Here is a 20,234-nt window from a genome sequence, read left to right on the forward strand (position 1 = left end):
GCAGATATATTGGATGTATCCTGCCATATATCTGATTTTGCTTCAGCAAGCAGACGAGGGCTGAACACGATGTCACTATTCAATAAATATTTGCTCACTGGAAATTGCCTGTATTTAATTTTTTTATTTATTATTTTACATGCACCCAGGAAATAAACCAATCCTGTGGTGAATTTTGTATAAAATGTTATCTCTGACTTCTTTGTAAATTCTTGCATTCACATGCTGACTTTTGCAAAAAAAAAAAGTTTAATTTTGTACAATATTTTATATTGCTACACCTATTAATATTATCTTACATGGGTAAAAAGAGGGATAGTCTTATTCCCAATGAGGAAATAGGGAAGGGATTACACAGACAGAATAAGGGATTACTCTAAATTACACAGAACCAGTGTAATTTAATATCCACTGAAGTGTCCTTGAAGCTGGGTTTAAATTCAGATATGCTGACTCCTTGTCCAATTTTTCCCCCCACTATATCAGACAATCTCTGGGAAACAAGAATATACTTGTTAAGTATATGCACAAATAATTTTTTTAATTTATTAAAAGAGTGCAAGTGAAACTATGTCTTTTTATGCTAGGCATACAGTTGGCATTCACTGTTGAATTAAAAACAGCGTGTAAGGTGCCTATTGCCGTTCCTGGTTCACTGTAGTACATACTTAAGAGTGAGTTAATATTTAAATTCCTCTTTTTGATAAACGTATTGTAATGGAACCATTTTCTCCTAATGAAAATTTAAGGGCAGGGTTTACTATTTTTAAGACAGTTTCAAATTGGGGCCTAGCATCATGTTTGAAAGCTGCTTCCCTACCCTCCTCCCACCCTCCATGTGAATTATTATACTTCCTCCTGACTGGCCCAAACCACACTTTGCCTGCCAAACTGATGGCTGAAATACCCCTGAGGACTTTCTGTAGCCCCCCAGCCACAGCTCAGAAACCCAAAGCGGTTTCCACGTGAAACAACCAAACACAGTCCACTAAGCCCAAGGTCCGCTACAGTGACGGCTCCTGTATAAAAGGCGAATGAGAAGGCAGCGCCCCCTTTGCTCCCACCCCCACCTCGTCGCAGCATCCTATCGCTTCTCTTTGTCGTGCGGTCCGCGCCTGGGATTGGTCGGAAACGGAACCAGCGCGGGACGAGCGCGCACGGGCCGAACGCCGAGACTTGTCCATCATGTGCGGCCGCCGGTCCACCCCGCCTCGCTGCGCGCTCGGCGAGCCTGGGGGGGCGGGGCCCGATTGCTCCTGCGCCTGCGTTGTGGGCGTTCTCCCGGAGCAGCAGCTGCCGCCGCCGCCGCCGCCGCCGCCGTCGCCAGCGCCGCCGCCACCGCCGCCGCCGTGTTCGGGTGTAGAATTTGGAATCCCTGCGTCTCGTTAACAATGAAGCAGAGTTCGAACGTGCCGGCTTTCCTCAGCAAGCTGTGGACGCTTGTGGAGGAAACCCACACTAACGAGTTCATCACCTGGAGTCAGGTACGGGTGAGGGCACGGCGGCCTCCGAACCCCCTGACTAACCGCCTTCTCTCTCGCTCCCGTGGGGTTGTCTCTCGCGGCCTGCGACTTGATGCCTTCTGCGAGGCCCGCGGCGCGGGGTGGCGGGGTGGCGCGGGCCCCGGCGTTCAGGCTCGCTAGGGACTCCTTGTATTGTTCGCGCGGGGAGCCGCGGGGGTCCCGGCCAGCGGCGCTGGCTCAGGCCGCGGTGGGGGAGGGGCGGTCCGCACCGGGCCCCGCGGCCCGGGAGGGCCCGTAACGGTCCGGCCCCGTGGGCGTTCGGAACCGGCCCGGCAGGACGAAGGCGGCCGACGAGCCGAGGGCACGGGGAGCCACGTTACTGCACACTCATTCTTCGTCCTCCCTCCGGGCTCGCGGCTTACGAATCGCTGAGTGCTTAGGCAGCCTTGGGCGCGGGGGTTTGTCTGGGAAACCTTTACCTCAGCGACCTGATTCTCTAAAAAACACACTCCGCTTTGCACCTGAATCTTTATGAGGAGAGCAGTCAGGAATTTGGGAAATGTTCAAACGCAGGAAACGCAGGTTACTGGTTACCAATAGGTCTCGGAATTTTATGTAGAATATGGTACATCATTCTTTGGAAATGCTGAGCCATTTGTAGAAACGGATTTTTATGATTATTTTAATAAAAGTGCTCTAATAGGTGTTCAGTAACTTAGAAGCCAAAATGAATCACTAAATTTCACTGAACAGGTGCTGGGAGAGTGGTATATGATGCCTCGATTATTGGTTTGATCCCAACTCTGCCACTAAACAGGGATGACTTCGGTCAAGCTCCTTATCTTGTCTCCCCTGAGTTTCATCGTCCTTAAGATGAATGGGTTGCCTGGGTGATCCAAGACTCCTCTAGTTCCAAATACTAAGATTCTAAGCAGAATAGTTATTACATAAACAGTGCATTTGCATTCAAATGCACTCTCAGGCTGTTGGAATCATTTTGTGAAGTGGGGTGGATTTTTCTTACTGTAGATGATCATCTGTTTGGGATATTTTCTTGTTTAGAGGGCTGGAGAAGAGTAAGTGAAAACTACCCTCACAGTGCCTGGCACCTGTTAAGTGCTGAGTAAATGTTACCTCCTCTCTTTCTCCCTTTCTTTTCGCTTCCTTTCCTGTTGTAGGAGCTCTCAGTTTTACTTACTTTTAATCTTAAGAGGGAGCACTGTATTGAGTACATGAAGTTTTCGGCAACTGTAACACCATATTCTTTCTCATATTACTGTCATTTGTTCATTTTTTTATACCCCTCCTAGGACTTAATTTTCTTGAAGGTCAGTATCATCAGCTGGATGGTGTGTAGTAAGCGTTTGATGAATTCTGTACAGTTGTACAAAGAAAAGTGAAAATAAGCCAGCCGCCAGCATACACTTAAAAATAAACAGATGTCTCATGCTTTTCATCAGTCAGAAGGATTAAAAGTTGACAGGGATGGATCAGCACAGTCTGCTGTTACTCAGCCTTGTATTCATGTTAGAGATTGGACTGAGAGTCTCTCCCCCACCCAAGCTGATTTTATCATACCTTTTTGGCTTGTATGGCCATTTAAAAATAATTCTTTTTTATCCTATTATTCAGTCTAAGCTTATGTTTTACTCATTTTCTACTACATAATGGGACAGTTGAAATATAACTTCATTGAGGGCGGATACCATGCCTGTGCCAAGGACACAGTAGGTATTTAATAAATGTCTGATGAATCAATGAAATCCTTAGAATATGTAATGGAAATGGTGGGAATGATAAAGAATTATGCCTGAAAAGAATCTTAGAGATAATCCACTTTAGCCTCATCATTGTATAGATGAGGATTTGAGGCTTAGGTTAGATTTCTTATCCATAATTACAAAGCTAGCCATTATTGGAGGTGGGACGCATGTTAACGTAAATTTCAGACCTCCCAGATCAGTCTTCCGTCATCAGCACTTCACTTAATATAGGATGGTACAATATTTAGTGTTATATCAAAATGTTACCCTTTTGCAAGTCTGTGAACAGTTCTGGATTAATGTTGTCTAGGGCTTAGCTTGGTTGCTTAGGAAGTCTGTCTCTATTACTTTCCCACAGATTTTTCCAGAAGCAGTGTTAACAATGAAATGAAAGGTAAAATTCTAAATATTAAACAATGATGTTAAATGGAAAAAACAAAGCAAGTTACTGTCATCTTTTAGAAGTTGCTATTTATGGTTGTTTCTGGTTTCCTTCAAATAGATTTTGCTGAATTTCTGTTGAGGTAATTTAGCATTTATACTATCTGAGTGAAAATCATATTAAGACCTTTTAGAAGCAGCAGATGTTTTGGAAACCAGGCAATTTTTTATGCAATTTTTTTTTTTTTTTTCACTTGTGGAAAATAATTTACTCCTCTAGCTTGAGTGTAGGGTAAGGGGAAAAAACCAACTGCAGTTTGAAAATCTTGGCTTAATATTCCTGAAGACTTACTTATATGACTAGTTTTTCTTGAAACCTGTAGTATGACAAAAATGAAGAAAAATGAAATAACACCCCCATTCTCATGATTATAGAAATGTAATATTCTGAGCAATCAAAATTATACTAAATATGTTATTGATTCAAACAACAGAAATGTCTTTAGATCCAGAGTGTCTTTAAAACATTTGTACATATTTTATTTTTTTCCCATATTCTCCCCTGAAAAGTTTCTTTTTCTTTCTTTTTTGTTTTTACATTTCCTATAGCTACTTTGGCTCTGGTAGGCAGTCAATTGCCAGAATCAGGGACAGAGAGAATACTGTTGGACTACCTAAAGCTGTTTTAAGTGTAACCGAGTCCTAAACAGAAGGTACCAGTTTAACTTGGAAGCAACTGCAGAAACCTGATATTCAGGAACAAGAGGTTGTGGAAGTTGCAAGTTCTTGCCATTGATAGTGAGGAACAGCCTTTACTGTTAACTGAAATTTGATAGTGTATGTTGAAGTTAAGTAGTTACAAAAGCAGGAAAGAACTGGAGGTCATTGTTTTGTTAGTGTTATTACCTTTGTCTCTGTTCTTCAGATTGAGAAGACCAAGAAATGATTTCCACTAAAGACCTCATACTGGCTGCCTGGGTGGCTCCGTCGGTTAAGCATCCAACTCTTGATCTCAGTTCAGGTCTTCATCTTAGGGTTGTGAGTTCAAGCTGCACACTGAACTCCATCCTGGGCGTGGGGCCTACTTAAAAAAAAAAGGGGGATGCCTGGGTGGTTCAGTTGGTTAAGCAGCTGCCTTTGGCTCAGGTCATGATCCCAGGGTCCTGGGATTGAGTCCCACATCAGGCTCCTTGCTCAGCAGGGAGCCTGCTTCTCCCTCTGCTGGCCACTCCCCTGCCCATGTTCTCTCTCTCTCGGACAAATAAATATATAAAATCTTAAAAAAAAAAAAAAGACCTCATACCTATCTGGTCCACCTTTTTATGCCCTTTGACATTTTCTATTTCTCTATCCCTCTGAAATCAGCAGAGACAAATCAGGAAATAAGGAAATGGAGCAAAACCAGTATTGGTCTAGTGCTTTCTAGCTATTCTGGATGAATTTGAGCATCCAGAACTTGGTATTTGGGTATCATTTTGAACTTCCCAGCAACCATTGCATTATTACACTATTCTCAAGTAAAAACAAGCCACAACTGTGGCAGAATAGGAGTAAAATCCACCTTAGATGAGCCTACAGAAATGTTGAAAGATTCATTGACGACTAGTATTTTTTATTTGTATACATAAGAGAGAATGAGAGACTCAGAAGGAATGATTGGTGAACATTAAGAAGTTATGGACTGTTTTAAAAAAAGTAACAGATTTCTATTATGAAAAATGTTTTAAAGTAATGGGACTGAAAAAATTATTAGTAAGATTATTTTGGATGTTTTTAACTTACTACCAGTTCAAGCAGTAACAACTGTTACTATTTGGAAGCTTGCCAACCTTTATGGGTAAAACCTAAAAAGAAGCTACCCATCTCTCCCACCTCACTCAGTAGTGGCTTTCTGCTCCTTGTGGAATGTGTTGGGAGAGTTCTGTATTGTATTGCTTGAGCCTCACAGGTTTAAATGGCAGTAAGGTGGAATTTTTGCACTCAGAGGTTATCTACTAATTTTAGAGTGGAGACTGAAGGAAACTATAAGCAGAGACACAGAATATGAGTGAATGGGGGTTGTATAAGAGGGAGAGCATGTGCAGATATAAGCAAGGGGCATTCATCATTTCATTTGATATAATTCAAGAGTTGAACTTCTAAAAAGATATTTTGGTCCACTGTGGCCAACAGTTCATTTATTTGATCACTCACAGGTATTTATCATGAATATGTTGTGTCCGAGGTACTAGGAATTCATTCAGTAGTGAACAGAGTGGCTTCATAGAGCTTATATTCTAGAGGAGGACACTGGTAATTAAAAAGTAAGCAAACACAGGGGCGCCTGGGTGGCTCAGTTGGTTAAGCGACTGCTTTCGGCTCAGGTCATGATCCTGGAGTCCCGGGATCGAGTCCCACATCGGGCTCCCTGCTCGGCAGGGAGTCTGCTTCTCCCTCTGACCCTCCTCCCTCTCATGCTCTCTGTCTCTCATTCTCTCTCTCTCAAATAAATAAATAAAATCTTAAAAAAAAAAAAAAGAATATAGATAAGACTGGCAGTTATAAAAAGTAAGATCACATCTCACTTAATGGCAAAGAAGGCACTGGTGCCACACTGGTGGAACTTATGGAAGTTCATCCTTCAGAGCTTGTGGAGAAATATACCTTCTAAGGCAGGGATTGGCAAACCATGGCCCAGGGGCCAGTCATCTGTTCTGTAAATAAAGTTTAAAATAAATAAGTAAATAAATGCACAATCTATTTATATATTGTTTATAACTGCTTTCTTGCTACAATGGCAGTATTATGACCTTATGATCTGCAAGCCCAAAGTATTTACTGTCTAATGCCTTAAGAAAAGGTTTATCAGCCCTTGTTCTAGAGCACCCTTGATAGTTGTTCATGGGGACATGTCTTGTCAGATATACTCTGATTTGAAACTTCCAAAGGGAGAGAGAATGTTGGCCTTGCGCTGCTGACCTTCCGTACTGCAAGAGCTAGGTGCTGGAGAACCTGCCTGCACTGTAGGAACCTGGCCATTGTTAAAGAACCAGGAAATAGGAAGGAGAACCCCCTTCTCTTGTAATATCTCTCTAGTGTCTTCTGTTGACAAAGCTTATCACCATGCCATCTAGAAAAAGATATTTAAGGGACCCAGCTCTATATTTGCAAAGCAGACAATGAGGAATGAATTTGGAGCAATAAATTGATGAACTAGCACATAAAATGACTGGGATTTGTGGGTATTTTAGGTGGAGTGATAAGGAAAGCCTCTCTGAGGAGATGTTTGAGCAGAGATCTGAACAATTTGAAAGGATGGGCCAGGCAAGGGGGAATGGCAAATGTAAAGGCCTTGAACATGGCATGTTCATGTGATTGGGGAAGGCCCATGTGGTTAGAGTATCTGGAGAATGTAAGATTGAGGTCAGAGTGGGCAGGAGCAGATGGTGTAGGGCCTTAGGGCTGTGGTAAGGAGACTGGAAATCTAGGGAACTAGTTTGTAGATTATCACAGTTTTCCACTATGTTATTGAAAATAGTGTGGCTGAGACTAGTGTATTTGCAATGGAGATGATGAAAAGTTGTTGGATTTGATATTTACTTTAAAGGTAAAGCAGTAGAACTTACTAATAAATTGTCTGGAGTTGCAGGAAAGACAGAAGAATTAAGAATGACTCAGATTTGGCCTGAACAACAAAATAAATGATGACACCAGTTGCTCAGATGGGGGAGTATTCAGAGAAATTCAGGTGGAGATTGTTTGGCCTATATTAACTTTGAGATTACAGTGGACAGTAGTGTTACTTGAAAATTGTTTTGTTTAGCTTACGTTTCATTGACCACACTTGGTCAAATGACTATGCCTAATTTCAGAGGAAGTGGGGAAGTTCAGTGCTAGGAAGGAGAACAGGAATATTTTTGAACAGCCTGAATGACTTCTACACTCCCAAGACATCCAAGTGGAAATGTTGAACAGGATGTTTGCATATAAGACACTGGCATTCAGGGTGGAGTTTGGAGCTTATGAGTGGTAAAGCCATGGGACTGGATGAGATCATCTAGGGAGACAAATGAAGATAGAAGAAGCTGAAAGACAGGCCAGTCTGATTTTTAGAGGGCATATGAGAATAAGAAAAAGCTAGCAAAGGAGACTGAGAAGAAACAATGCAACAGGAGGAAAAAGAGGGGAGTGAGGTCATAGAAGTTAATGGAAAAAAATGGTTCAAAAAATAGAAGATGATAAACTGTGTCAACTGCTGTTACGAATATTCTTATATACTTCTCCTGGTGTATATAAGCAGGAATTTAAGGTCTATATACTTACATTGAAGATTGGACTTGCTGGAAAATAGGGTATGAACTGTTCAGCCTGAAGATAGTTCAAATTGTTTTCCAAAGAGATTAAATGATTTTATACTCCTGTTAGCCAAGCATGAGATTTTCCATTAATCCACATCTTCAAAACTTGATATTACCATTCTTCTTAATTTTTTACCAATCTAGTAGATGTAAAGTATTATCTCAGTGAGGTGTTAATTTATATTTCCCTGATTAGTAATGTGTTCAAACATCTTTTCGTATTTATTCGCCATATGTGTTTCCTATTCTGTGAAATATTTGGCCATTTTTCTATTGGGTGGCTTTGTCTTTTAATATTTGTAGGAATTCCTTTTATATTCTGTATATCCGTTCTTTGGGTCTGTGTATTGCTTATGTCTTCTCCCAGTTTGAGACTTACCTTTTCCTTTTGATTAATACAAGTTTTTAATTTTAGTATAATATATTCATCTTTTTTGTTTATGCTTTTTGTTTCTTCAGGATGTTTTACCTCTTCCCCAGGGAGAGAAAAATACTTTTCTATTTCTCTTCTTTTTTTCTGAAAGTTTTAAAAGTTTGCATTTTATGTGTAAGTCTTTAATTCATCTGGAATTGATTTTTGTGTGTGGTGTGAGGAATCCAGTTTCATTGTTTTCCATATAAATATTCAGTTGTCCTAGCTCCTTCATTGAATGCTTCCTTCTTTACATGGTGATGTGTATTGCTCCCTCTGTCTTACAGCAAAATTACAGGTAGATGTTTCGATTTTTGTTTCTAGGTTCTCTATTGCATTCCACTGAACAGTTTTGTTTTTGTTTTTTTTGCCCTTATCATATGTCCTAATTACTGCAGCTTTATAATGTCTTGCTTTTGGGAGGACAGCTTATCCTTCAGGAATACCTTGACTATTGTTGGTCTTTGCTCTTCTGTATATGTTTTAAAATCAAATTCCATTAAAAAAACTTACTGGGATTTTAATTGGAATTGCATTGAAATTATAAATCAGATTAGGGAAAATGGATGTCTTTATGATGTTGAATATTCCCATAAATGAGGCATGTTTTTAAATTCAATTTGTTTAACAAAGTTTTATATTTTTTTGGTAATTAGGTCTTGCACGTTTGTTAGATTTTCTTCCTAGGTATCTTAAGATGTTGTAAGTGGTATCCGTTAGTTAAAATCACATTTCTGGCTGTAGCTGGTAGTTAGAAATACAAATAACATTTGTATGTTGATGATAAAGCAGTGAACCAATCATTTTACTGATTTGGGGTGTCTAAGTGTACATCCGTGCATTTGTGAATGATAGTTCTGTTCTTTCAGAACTTTATACCTTTTTTTTTTTTTTCTGCAGTGGCTAAGCCCTCAGGGTGTCAAATTGAAGTAGTGATCATGGGATCCCTTTTTCTTATTTTTAAAAGGAATTTTTTCATATTTCCCCCTTAAGTTATCAGCTGTTAAAATTGAGAGTTTTTTAAATTTATCTTTTTCTTGTTGGTGTCATAGTTAGAGGGGAGACGGCATGCCAGGAGAGAGGATACAGGAAAAAAGTTGACTTTGGTGAGTAGGAAGGTGGATTTGAAATAGACAATAGTTGAGAACATAGTGAATTAAATAACATTATGTAAAAATGTTAACAATTGAAAAATTTAAATGTGAAATTTGCGATGGTCAGGGCAGGGATGTAGATGTGATCATAGATAATAAATCATCATACGTAATACAGTCAGTAGTTAGATACACTGGTGTGGATGAGATTGCCTAAGGAAAGAGTGTATAAGGTGTCATGATCAAGGATAGAAATCTAAAAAACACTACCTCTTAATAGATGAATACAATTGGAAGAAAATATGAGAAAGAGACCCAATAGTATATAGTTTCAGAGCCAAAACAGTATTTAGGGAGGGGATTGTCAGTAGTGCCAAATGAAATGCCACAGAGAGGTGTGGGAAGATCAGGACTGAAAAGAAGGCATTGAATTTAGCATTTGACATTTTAGAGAAAAACGGTTTGAGTAGACTGAGGGAGAACGAAACCCAATTTTTAGCAAGAATATGTAGATGGTACTAAATTAGAGAAGGGGGCTTTGAAATATTTGTTAAATTTTGCAGCGAAGGAAAAGACAAATGGGGTGGGTAGATTGAGAGGGAAGTAAGATAAAGGGACGGTTTTTTTTAAGATAGGAAAAACATACATTTTAAATTTTAATAGTTATTACCTACTAACCAACTCTGATTATCATCAGACTTAAAATTTTTCCAGCCTAAATAAGTGAAAATCGTTATTTGTTTTTGTTTTTTTCTGAACATTCAATTATAATGAGATTGGGCCTCTTCTAAATTTTACATTGGGTTTTTCATCTTACTGATTTGTTAAAAATTTTTAATTACTGCAGTTGTCATAAATATTTAAAATATTTTTATGTTAATTGACTTAATTGAATTTTTGTAATAACTCTGAGTTAGGTTTAGTTTCAGACACAAATAATAGAATTCCAAACAATAGGGGCACCTGCGTGGCTCAGTTGGTTAATCATCTGCCTTTGGCTCAGGTCATGATCTGGGGACCCTGGGATCAGGCCATGTATTGCATCGGGCTCCCTGCTCAGCGGGGAGTCTGCTTCTCCTTCTGCCTGCTGCTCCCCCTGCTTGTTCTCTCTCTTTCTCTCTGTGAAATAATAAAATCTTAAAAAAAAAAAGAAATCCAAACAATGGTTTAAATAGAATAGAGATGTATTTTCTTTTTAAGTCTGAAGATATGTTTTGGTCTTTGCAGCCATACTTAGTTTCTCCACATCAGTGGTGGTTGAAGTTCTACTCATTAGCTTCAAGTTCCAAGTAGGGATATGGGATATAGGGGTTTGAAATTTGGATCTTTACCCTTTTAGAAGCTTTTCTGGAAGCCCTACTCGGTCCATTCTATTTATATCTTAATTGCCAGGTGTGTTTTCGGCTGCCTCTGTTAGGGGGACTGAGAAATGTAGTTGCAGCATCAAACAGAATTGTGGTTCTGTTAGTAAGAAAGTTTTTGCAAATGGATCTCTTTGTTTTTAAGGCTAAATGATGTTCCATTGTGTGTTTGTGTATCACAGTTTCTTTATTCTTCCATTGAGGGACACTTAGGTTGTTTTCATATCTTGGCTATTGTGAATCATGCTGCAATGAACATGGGAGCATAGATACCTCTGTGAAATACTGATTTCATTTCCTTTGGATGTATACCCAAGAAAGGGGTAGCTGGATCATGTGGTAGTTCTATTTTTTATTTTTTTGAGGAACCTTATGCTGTTTTCCGTAAGGGCTATACTGATTTACATTACCACAAACAGTATATGAAAGTTCCCTTTTCCCTACATCCTCGCCAACACTTGTTATTTTTTATTTTTTTAATAATTGCCATCCTAACAGATATGAAGTGAGTACCTCATTGTGGTTTTGATTTCCATTTCCCTGATGATTAGTGATGTTGAGCACCTTTTCATACACCTGTTGGCCATTTCTGTATCTTTGGAAAAATGTCTATTTGGGTTCTTTTTTTTTTTTTTTTTAAAGATTTTATTTATTTATTTGACAGAGAGAGAGAGACAGTGAGAGGGAACACAAGCAGGGGGAGTGGGAAAGAGAGAAGCAGGCTTCCTGCCGAGCAGGGAGCCGGATGCGGGGCTCGATCCCAGAACTCTGGGACCATGACCTGAGCTGAAGGCAGTCGCTTAACCAACTGAGCCACCCAGGCGCCCCATATTTGGGTTCTTTTTTAATCGGTGTCTTTTTTTTTTTTTTTTTTCTGGCTGTTGAGTTGTATGTGTTCCTTACATATTTGGATTATTAATCCCTTATTCGATATATTGCTTGCAAATAGTCTTATTCTGTTAGGTTTTCTTTTTATTTTGTTGTTTTCTTTGCTCTACAGAAGCTTTTTAGCTTGATGGAGATGGAATGTTAATTAGCTTGACTGTAGTAGTCCTTTATGTAAATATATTAAATCATGCTGTACACCTTTAAAATACGCTATTTTAGGGCGCCTGGGTGGCTCAGATGGTTAAGCGTCTGCCTTCGGCTCAGGTCGTGATCCCGGGGTCCTGGGATCGAGTCCCACATCCGGCTCCCGGCTCAGCGGGGAGCCTGCTTCTCCCTCTGACCCTCTCCCCTCTCATGCTGTTTCTCTCTCGCTCGCTCTCTAAAAAATAAATAAAATCTTTAAAAAAATAAAATAAAATACGCTATTTTAGTTTTAAAATTACAAAAATAAAAAAGGTAAGTAGAGGAATTTGGAAATAGGGTAGGCAGCTAGCAGCTTCCATGAATAAATATAAATTCTTACCACTTACCAGTATGACTTCTAGGTTTACGTCATACTTCCAAAGGTCGGTTGTAAAGAGTGATTGAGCAGTGAGTTAGCATTGAGCTTTTGCTTTTTGCTTTCCAAATGGAGAGTTCATGAACTAATAATCTTTTTTCTCCTCATTTTCCCCCTTGATTTGAATGTTACATGTACTTATTACCTGTTAAAAATTCTCAAATAGATTTGCTGCTGCTTCTGCCTCTCTAATCTATTTATTTTTTACTATCCCTTCTTTAGTACGAAACTTTGTAAACACTATAATTTTACCACTTTTATAGGATAGGGTTAACACCTCTTTTTTCATTTTTAGTATTTTCTTGCCTATTGTTACATAATTATTTTACAAGTGAGCTTTAAACTGATAAGAACAGATACTACACTTGATCCCTAATATTTGGTTGTGTTAGCATCTCTTCACCTCCTGTCCAGAAATTTTTTTGATTGAGAATTTATTGTGAATATATTGGTTAATTAGAATTGACAGCTTTACAGTACTATATTTGTCCCTCTATAGTTTAATATTCTCTTAAATGTCCTGTATATTTTTAAGATTTATCTTTAGATATGTGATATTTTTTCTATTATTGGAATCTTTTATTCTACTTTAGTTTTAAATTGTTATGGTAAAATATGCCTAACATAAAATTAACCATTTTACCCAGTTTTAAGTATACAGTTCAGTGGCATTAGGTACATTTACATTATTATGCAGCCATCGCTACCATCTCTCTCCAAAATGTTTTGCACCTTTCCATACTGAAATCTCATACTCATTAGACAATAGCTTCCAAGTCCTCCTTCCTCCTAGCCCCTAATAACCATTCTGTTTCTGTCTCTGTGAATTAGACTATTCTAAATACCTCATATAAGTAGAATAGTGCAGTATTTGTCCTTTTGTGGCTAGTGTATTTCACCTAGCATAATGTCTTTAAAGTTCATCCATGTTGTAGCACCTGACAGAATTTCCTTTCTTTTTAAGGTTGAGTACTCATTGTGTGTATATTCCAAATTTTGTTTATCTGTTCATCTGTCAGTGGACATTTGTGTTGCTTCCACTTTTTGACTATTGCAGATAATGCTACTATGAACATAGGTATACAAATATTTTTTTGAGTACCTGCCCAGTTCTCTGGGATTATACATAGAAATAGAATTGCAGGATTATATAGTAATTCCGTGTTTAGTTTTTTGAGGAACCACCATACTGTTTTCCATAGCAGCTGCACTATTTTTTACATTTCCACCAGCAATGTTCTAATTTCTCCAATTCCTCCAACACTTATTTTCAATTTATTTGGTGTTTTTTAAAAATAATTCCCATCCGGGCGCCTGGGTGGCTCAGTTGGTTAAGCGACTGCCTTCGGCTCAGGTCATGATCCTGGAGTCCCGGGATCGAGTCCCACATCAGGCTCCCTGCTCGGCGGGGAGCCTGCTTCTCCCTCTGACCCTCCCCCCTCTCATGTGCTCTCTGTCTCTCTCATTCTCTCTGTCTCAAATAAATAAATAAAATCTTTAAAAAAAATAATAATAATTCCCATCCTAAGGGGTATAAAGTGGTGATTGTGGTTTTGGTTTTCATTTCCCTAATGGTTAGTGATATGTTAGGCATTTTTAATGCGTTTATTAGCCATTTGTATATGTTCTTTGGAAAAATGTTTAAGTCCTTTGCCCATTTCTTATTGGGTTGTTTCTTTTTTGTTGTTGAGTTGTAGAAGTTCTTTATTATGGATATTAACCCCTTATCAGTTAAACAGTTTGCAAATATTTTCTCTTATTCTGTGGGTTGCCTTTTCACTCTATTGATAGTGTTCTTTGCACAAGTTTTTAAGTTTGAGGTAGCATCAGTGGTCTGTTTTTGCTTTTGTTGCCTGTGCCTTTGATGTTAACGAAGAAATCATTGCCAAATCCAGTGTCATGAAGCTTTTCCTCCTTATGTTTTCTTCTACTATTTTTATAATTTTAGCATTTACGTTTAGGTCTTTGACCCATTTTGAATTAATTTTTATATATGGTGTAAGGTAAATTTTGTTCCTTTGCATGTGAGAATCCATTTTTCCCAGCATTGTTTGTTGAAAACTCTCCTTTCCCCTTTGAATGGTCTTGGTACTCTTGTCAAAAATCTTTGGACCTTCTGTGTAAGGGTGTATTTGGCGGTTCTTTATTCTGTTCCATTGGTCTGTCTCTCTGTGTTTATGCCAGTACCATGCTGTTTTGATACTGTATTATAGTAAGTTTCAAATTTTTTTTTATAGGAAAAACACTAGTGACTTTAAATATTAATTATTAACCTGATATTTTATTGAAACTTTTTTTTAGTTTTTCAGTTGATTGTGCAAAGATATGTCTGTTGCAAATAATGATAAATATAACTTCCTCTTAAATTTTGTCTATTTTTGTCTAATTGCATTGGTTTTAAAACAGTGTTAAATAATTATGTTGCTTACTTACAGTATTTCTTTTCTTGTTTCTGATTTAATGGAAATTCTAATATTTCACCATAGTGTATGATGCAGCTTTTGGTTTTAGACATACTTCTGAACTTCTGAGGTTGACATCAAAAAGCTTAATTACAGTTTGGCAATTAATTATAGTTTGTTTCTTGTTGCTGTTAATAGGAATAAAATGTGGATCTAAAAGTATCATGGAAAGACTGCCCAGTTTTGGGGTTCATATTGTATCACCTAAGAGGACTTCAGTTGACTTTTTCTCTCTTTTTCAGAATGGCCAGAGTTTTCTGGTTTTGGATGAACAAAGATTTGCAAAAGAAATTCTTCCCAAATATTTCAAGCACAATAATATGGCAAGCTTTGTGAGGCAACTGAATATGTGTGAGTACGGGCAATAGTTTATTTGGAGTACGGTTATCAGCCACTGATTAAACCATGTTTCCCATTAGGTTGATAAAGAAAAGGGAAACTTTTGCTTTTTGTCTGTTTTAGTCATCTAAATTTTTAATCTTTTTCAGATGGTTTCCGTAAGGTTGTGCATATTGACTCCGGAATTGTAAAGCAGGAACGAGATGGTCCTGTTGAATTTCAGCATCCTTACTTCAAACAAGGCCAGGATGACTTGTTGGAGAACATTAAAAGGAAGGTGAGCTATTATTAATGTGATTTATTTAAGGCATTACCATATAGCATACTTGGCCAACACAATATTTCACCTGTTGAAATTAAGAATGTACAGAAATACACAGGTATTCCCTGTTGGGATGACTTAGACTAATAAAGCTTTAATTATGTCCTTCTATTTTATATTTTTTCTTTCCTAGAGGGAAGGAAAATGTTTACATTCTGACTGAGGGTGAGGAATCATCCATATTGGGATGGCTCACTCCTTCCAATTTAGCTTAAAAAATATTAGCTCCTGTTAGAATGTTGACTCCCTTGGAGGGCTTTTTCTGTAGTTCACTGCTGAATATCCGATACTGAGAATAAGTCCCTTGCATATAGTAAGCATTTAATAATACATTTTTTAATGAATGGTATCTTTTGCTGAAATAAAGTATTTTTACTAAATCCACAAAAAGGGGATAAAAGAGTAATGGGCCATGAAAGAAAACGGCCTAGTGTGCAGCTGTTACTGCATAAATTTAATTAAACGTGGAATGTGATAATAAAGAAGCTTGGGGAAATTACAGTGAGTTTGGTGAAAGAGAATGAAAAAAAGTCCCTAAGTTGTTCCTGCTTGTGTAAACTTCTCCACATTAAAAAAAAAAAAAAAAAAAAAAAGATTATTTCTTATTCTGTCTTGAAGTTTATTCTTTTTATAGAATCCTGTCCTAGGCTTTTTGGAACTAAATCTGAGTTCCTGAATGGGCTACAAAACACAATAGGGAAATTTTGAATTAAAAACTTGGTGTTTAGTATTTGATTTCCTAAATTTGCTTTCAAAAGGTTTCATCTTCAAAACCAGAAGAAAATAAGATTCGTCAGGAAGATTTAACAAAAATTATAAGTAGTGCTCAGAAGGTTCAAATAAAACAAGAAACTATTGAGTCCAGGCTTTCTGAATTAAAAAGGTAAAATATTATTTCCAAATATAATCTTAATATAGGGGTTGGTATGTGTGTGTTGGGGGTTGAAGGTTAGTGCTTTAAGTACTTAGATTACATTGTTGAAGCCAAGGTAAAAGGTCATTTTTCTCTAAGTATTGGTTCCCTTTAGTTTTGATTTGTAGCCCTTGACTTTAGCTCAGTATTATATTTTCTTGACAGTATTCAAAAGAATTTATAAATCTGGGCAGTTAAAACAGTTTGATGCACAAGTCCCACTGATGAAACAATAGATCTTTAAATCAATGTAGAAAATACGATTCTACTTAGGTTAGCTTTCATACAATGTTCACACACATGAGGGCATACAAGCCATTAAAAAACACTACATATGTTACTCATATATTCTTTATGGTGGTTTTATAAAACTTTTCTATGTGACCTATCTCTTAGGAAAAAATAGGACATAAAAAATAGGGAAAAAGGATGCAAGAGACTTGCCTTACTTGGTATTTATCTTACCTAGATGTGGTAAAGTGTTATTCAAAACTTTTATTATAGAAACATGCTTTTGCTTTATTGCAGTTCTCGGCACCATTAGTTGAGACAGTAACAACTTGTATACAGAGTAGATGTGTACTTTTCTTAGTAAGTAGTTGGGATTTTCTCTTATCCTAATAGGGGCTGAGGTCTTGAGAGTAGTTATTTTATGGATTCTCTCTCCCATTTCAAATGTGGGACATTAGTTTAGCTGTCTTAAGTGTCTTCATTAAAAGAGTAACCTTGAACTTTGATTCCCTTTTTGAATAAGGCTTAATTTTAAGCTGTCCCATTTTGCATATTTTATGTAATCACTTATGCCAGTTTACTGTATGTATCTTGTGTCTCCTGAGGTGCCCTTTGACCCAATTCCTTGAATCTCAGGTTTAGCCCTTAAGGAATGGGATCCCAGATTCATCCTGTAAGTTTTAGAGGTAACCATTCTACTTAATGTTTAGTAGGCAGATGATAGTATTATCTTTCAATATCTGAGTCAGAGAAAATACCCTAGTTATTCAGTAAGTATTAAAGTTTTATTTTCAAGATCTTCTATGTGTAAGATACAGAAGTCCCTTTTGTAAGAGTTTGGCTTGAGGAAGATGGATATTATGGAAATTAACAAGAGCAAAAATTAAAGTATTTGATAGGTGAATTATCTTTCATGCCTTCTCAGTGTTATCGTTGCTGCTAACATTTAATAACAGTGCAATTTCAATTAAAGTTAATGAAGGAAAAGAAACTGTTATTACTAGGCAAGTTATTGGTTTGTCATATATTTAGACATGCTTTAAAAAACTTTTTTTAGTGTTTTTGTATGTTTGAAACAGATTTTAAGATAGACAGTTTTAGGACCTGATCGACTTTTAGATCGACTTCAACACTTACTACAAATAATCCGTGTGATCTTAGGCAAGTCCTCTCAATTCTTGGGTCTCATTGTCCTCCTCTATAAAATAAATAATTCCTTTCTTGACTGATTTTATAGAAGTTTAAATAAGAAATACACATAAAATGCTTAGCATAATCCCTGGAGCATAGGTAGTGCTGGGTAAATGTCACTTCCTTTAAGAATTCTTTTCTAAGCGCAAGTCCTAAATTTACTTGGTAGCCATAGTTGAAAGGTGTTTATTTTTTAAACAAGAAGTAATGAACCACATTGTCAGAGAAGTAAATTGCTTGCTACTATATGGATATAGGCATGAGTTTTACATTTTTGTGTTTATATTGCCATGAGTAGAAAGTACTGTAGTTATGAAGGGATGATTCTGGAGTTGTATCAAGATAGTTGTCATTTTATGTAATTGAACCAGAGTTTTTCCAATTTCATGAAAATATATAGCAAAGTTCTCTGGTATTCTTAATTAAAGTTATTGAGGTCTGGCTTTCTGACTAAATTTTATTTTGTTTTTTAAAAAATGATAACATAGTGAGAATGAGTCTCTATGGAAGGAGGTGTCAGAATTACGAGCAAAACACGCACAACAGCAACAAGTTATTCGAAAGGTAAGCTTTTTTCCCTCATGACCATAATCTGCCTTTGTTTAATTTGTGTACCATTTGTGACCCAAAAAAGCCTCTGTTGAATAGTGATTGAGCTATTATATATTAGATATTAGGTTTACATATAGTAGTGAAACTATGAAATCAAACAAATTAGGTCAACCGTTGTATTTTCTTTTTAATAAGAAACATTTCTCATTAGCTAAATATTGTTATTCCGTACTCTCAGCTTGAGTCTCATTAGCTTTTAGTAAGTGACCTTTAGCCTGATACAACAACTTTAAAGATGCTTTATTTTTAGGAACATAATAGAAAGAAAACTACCAGTTTCTTTACATTTTTTACTATGAATGACAGCCTTACTGTGTGGGTTTGTTGTTATTGTTTTTACTATTTTTTTTTTTTACTTGAAAAGGCATAGATATGGTCTTGGAAGACAAATGACTAAAATTTTCAAATCAGTTGACCAAATTATGAGTTCAAAAAGATTAGTTATCAGTGTATGCCATTATTAGTCTCTACGGAAAAGCAGTTAAAGTAGTGTGTTGTAAAATAAATTGTAGATTTTAGTATCTGAGCTGAAAATTACTGGGGAACTGAAAATCTCTCAGTTGCCTTGTGTCCTTGTGATTTAGTCTTTTCATATCAGCTTTCATATGTTAATAAGACTTGAAACATAAAAGTAATTAAGGCAGCTATTTTTTGCTCATGAGTAAACTAGACTCTTAAGTTTAAGCAACAGGTTTTTGTGGGGGGAGGAAGGGTGGGAGTACTTCACTTGGTTTGTGCTGAGATGCCTTTAGCTAAAAATAGGGTTATGACAGGATCTGGGTCTAGTGGAGCAGGCTTAGAACAGAGATGAATGGTTGCAGTCTTTGGCCTGTAGTCAAAATAGATATACTGTTTTTTTTTTTTTTTTTTCCTTTTCAAATCAGTATGCAAGTGAAGGTTGAATGTAGAATTCAGTTCTAAGTGTTTAGTCCAAGTGCATGTATTTTCACAACTTCCAGAGCTGATTCTAGCATGCAGCCCTGTTAAGAATACCTGATTTAAAACGATAGGTGTACTTTATTAAACCTGTACTTTATTTTAAAAAAGTCTTCTCAACTTTTCCAGAAAACAATGTTTTATAGTTAAATATTGACTTATAATACTATATAATTTTTTTCCTAAAAGCAAAAAAAGTTGGTAAAATACTTATATAACATTTCAGTTTTTCATGAAAGCTAACATTCTGTCTGTTCAAATTTGAGTTTGAATATATGTGGTTTGGTGGAGCTCTAGGGATTTTTATAATGCATAGTGATAGCTGATGATCTTTTCTCTATTCCTGGAATTGCTTCATACGTCTGTCATTTTACTCCTTGGCCTTGGATTAGTTGGAATAGTGTATGTGAGTTACCTAGTATAGGTACTTGTTACAGGATAGGATAATAGTACCTGTTAATAGAACTTGTCAGGTCCAGAAGTTAGATGCCGTAAATGTTAGAGGTCTTATCTTTTCCTTCAGGAAGGAAGCTTTGTATAGCGTGATGCAGAATTGTCATAAGAGAACTAATATGTAGAACAAATTTCAGGAGAAATTTAGCCAGTGCTTCATGTTCTTATAAATTCAACCACTAATGTTTTTAGAATTTTTCTGTAACATTTATAAATTAACAAAAGTAACTGAAGCCAAATTATTTCATAGATACCTTTAAGCTTAAATTTGTCTTTTCATCAGCCGTCAGTCAACGTTTTCTTTTGAATAAACAGTTTAGTGGCTAATTTCCTTTTCATGACTCTAATGCTGTTTGACTTTTCTGCAAAGAGCCTAAATAGTCCTCCAGTCCCTTTTGGTCTTTATTTATAGCCTCTCAGTGATATACTGCTTTTCATAGTTCACCATATGATCCTCACCTTTTTAGCTTCTTCAGAAAGATGACAATAAATTTCAAGGCATACCCTAAGCCAGTGA

At 37.0% G+C, this 20,234-nt stretch overlaps 1 protein-coding gene across 3 annotated transcripts in view; it reads left to right on the top strand.

The window, feature by feature from the left end:
- Nucleotides 1-1,288: 1,288 nt before the first annotated feature.
- HSF2 (heat shock transcription factor 2) overlaps nt 1,289-20,234 on the top strand; it is a 34,998-nt gene continuing 16,052 nt past the window's right edge. For 2 of the 3 annotated variants that reach the window (XM_034990479.1, XM_034990478.1), the window contains exons 1-5: nt 1,290-1,484; nt 14,963-15,071; nt 15,209-15,336; nt 16,140-16,264; nt 18,205-18,280. In XM_034990479.1, coding sequence (XP_034846370.1) covers nt 1,392-1,484; nt 14,963-15,071; nt 15,209-15,336; nt 16,140-16,264; nt 18,205-18,280 — 531 coding nt within the window. In that variant the 5' untranslated portion in view covers nt 1,290-1,391. Of the gene's footprint in view, nt 1,485-14,962; nt 15,072-15,208; nt 15,337-16,139; nt 16,265-18,204; nt 18,281-20,234 lie in introns of all 3 variants that reach the window. The other variant, XM_034990480.1, reaches the window with a different exon arrangement.

This window comes from Mirounga leonina, unplaced genomic scaffold, assembly GCF_011800145.1.
Source record: "Mirounga leonina isolate KUSES-001 unplaced genomic scaffold, KU_Mleo_1.0 Mir_53, whole genome shotgun sequence".
In the NCBI taxonomy this organism is placed as follows: domain Eukaryota; kingdom Metazoa; phylum Chordata; class Mammalia; order Carnivora; family Phocidae; genus Mirounga; species Mirounga leonina.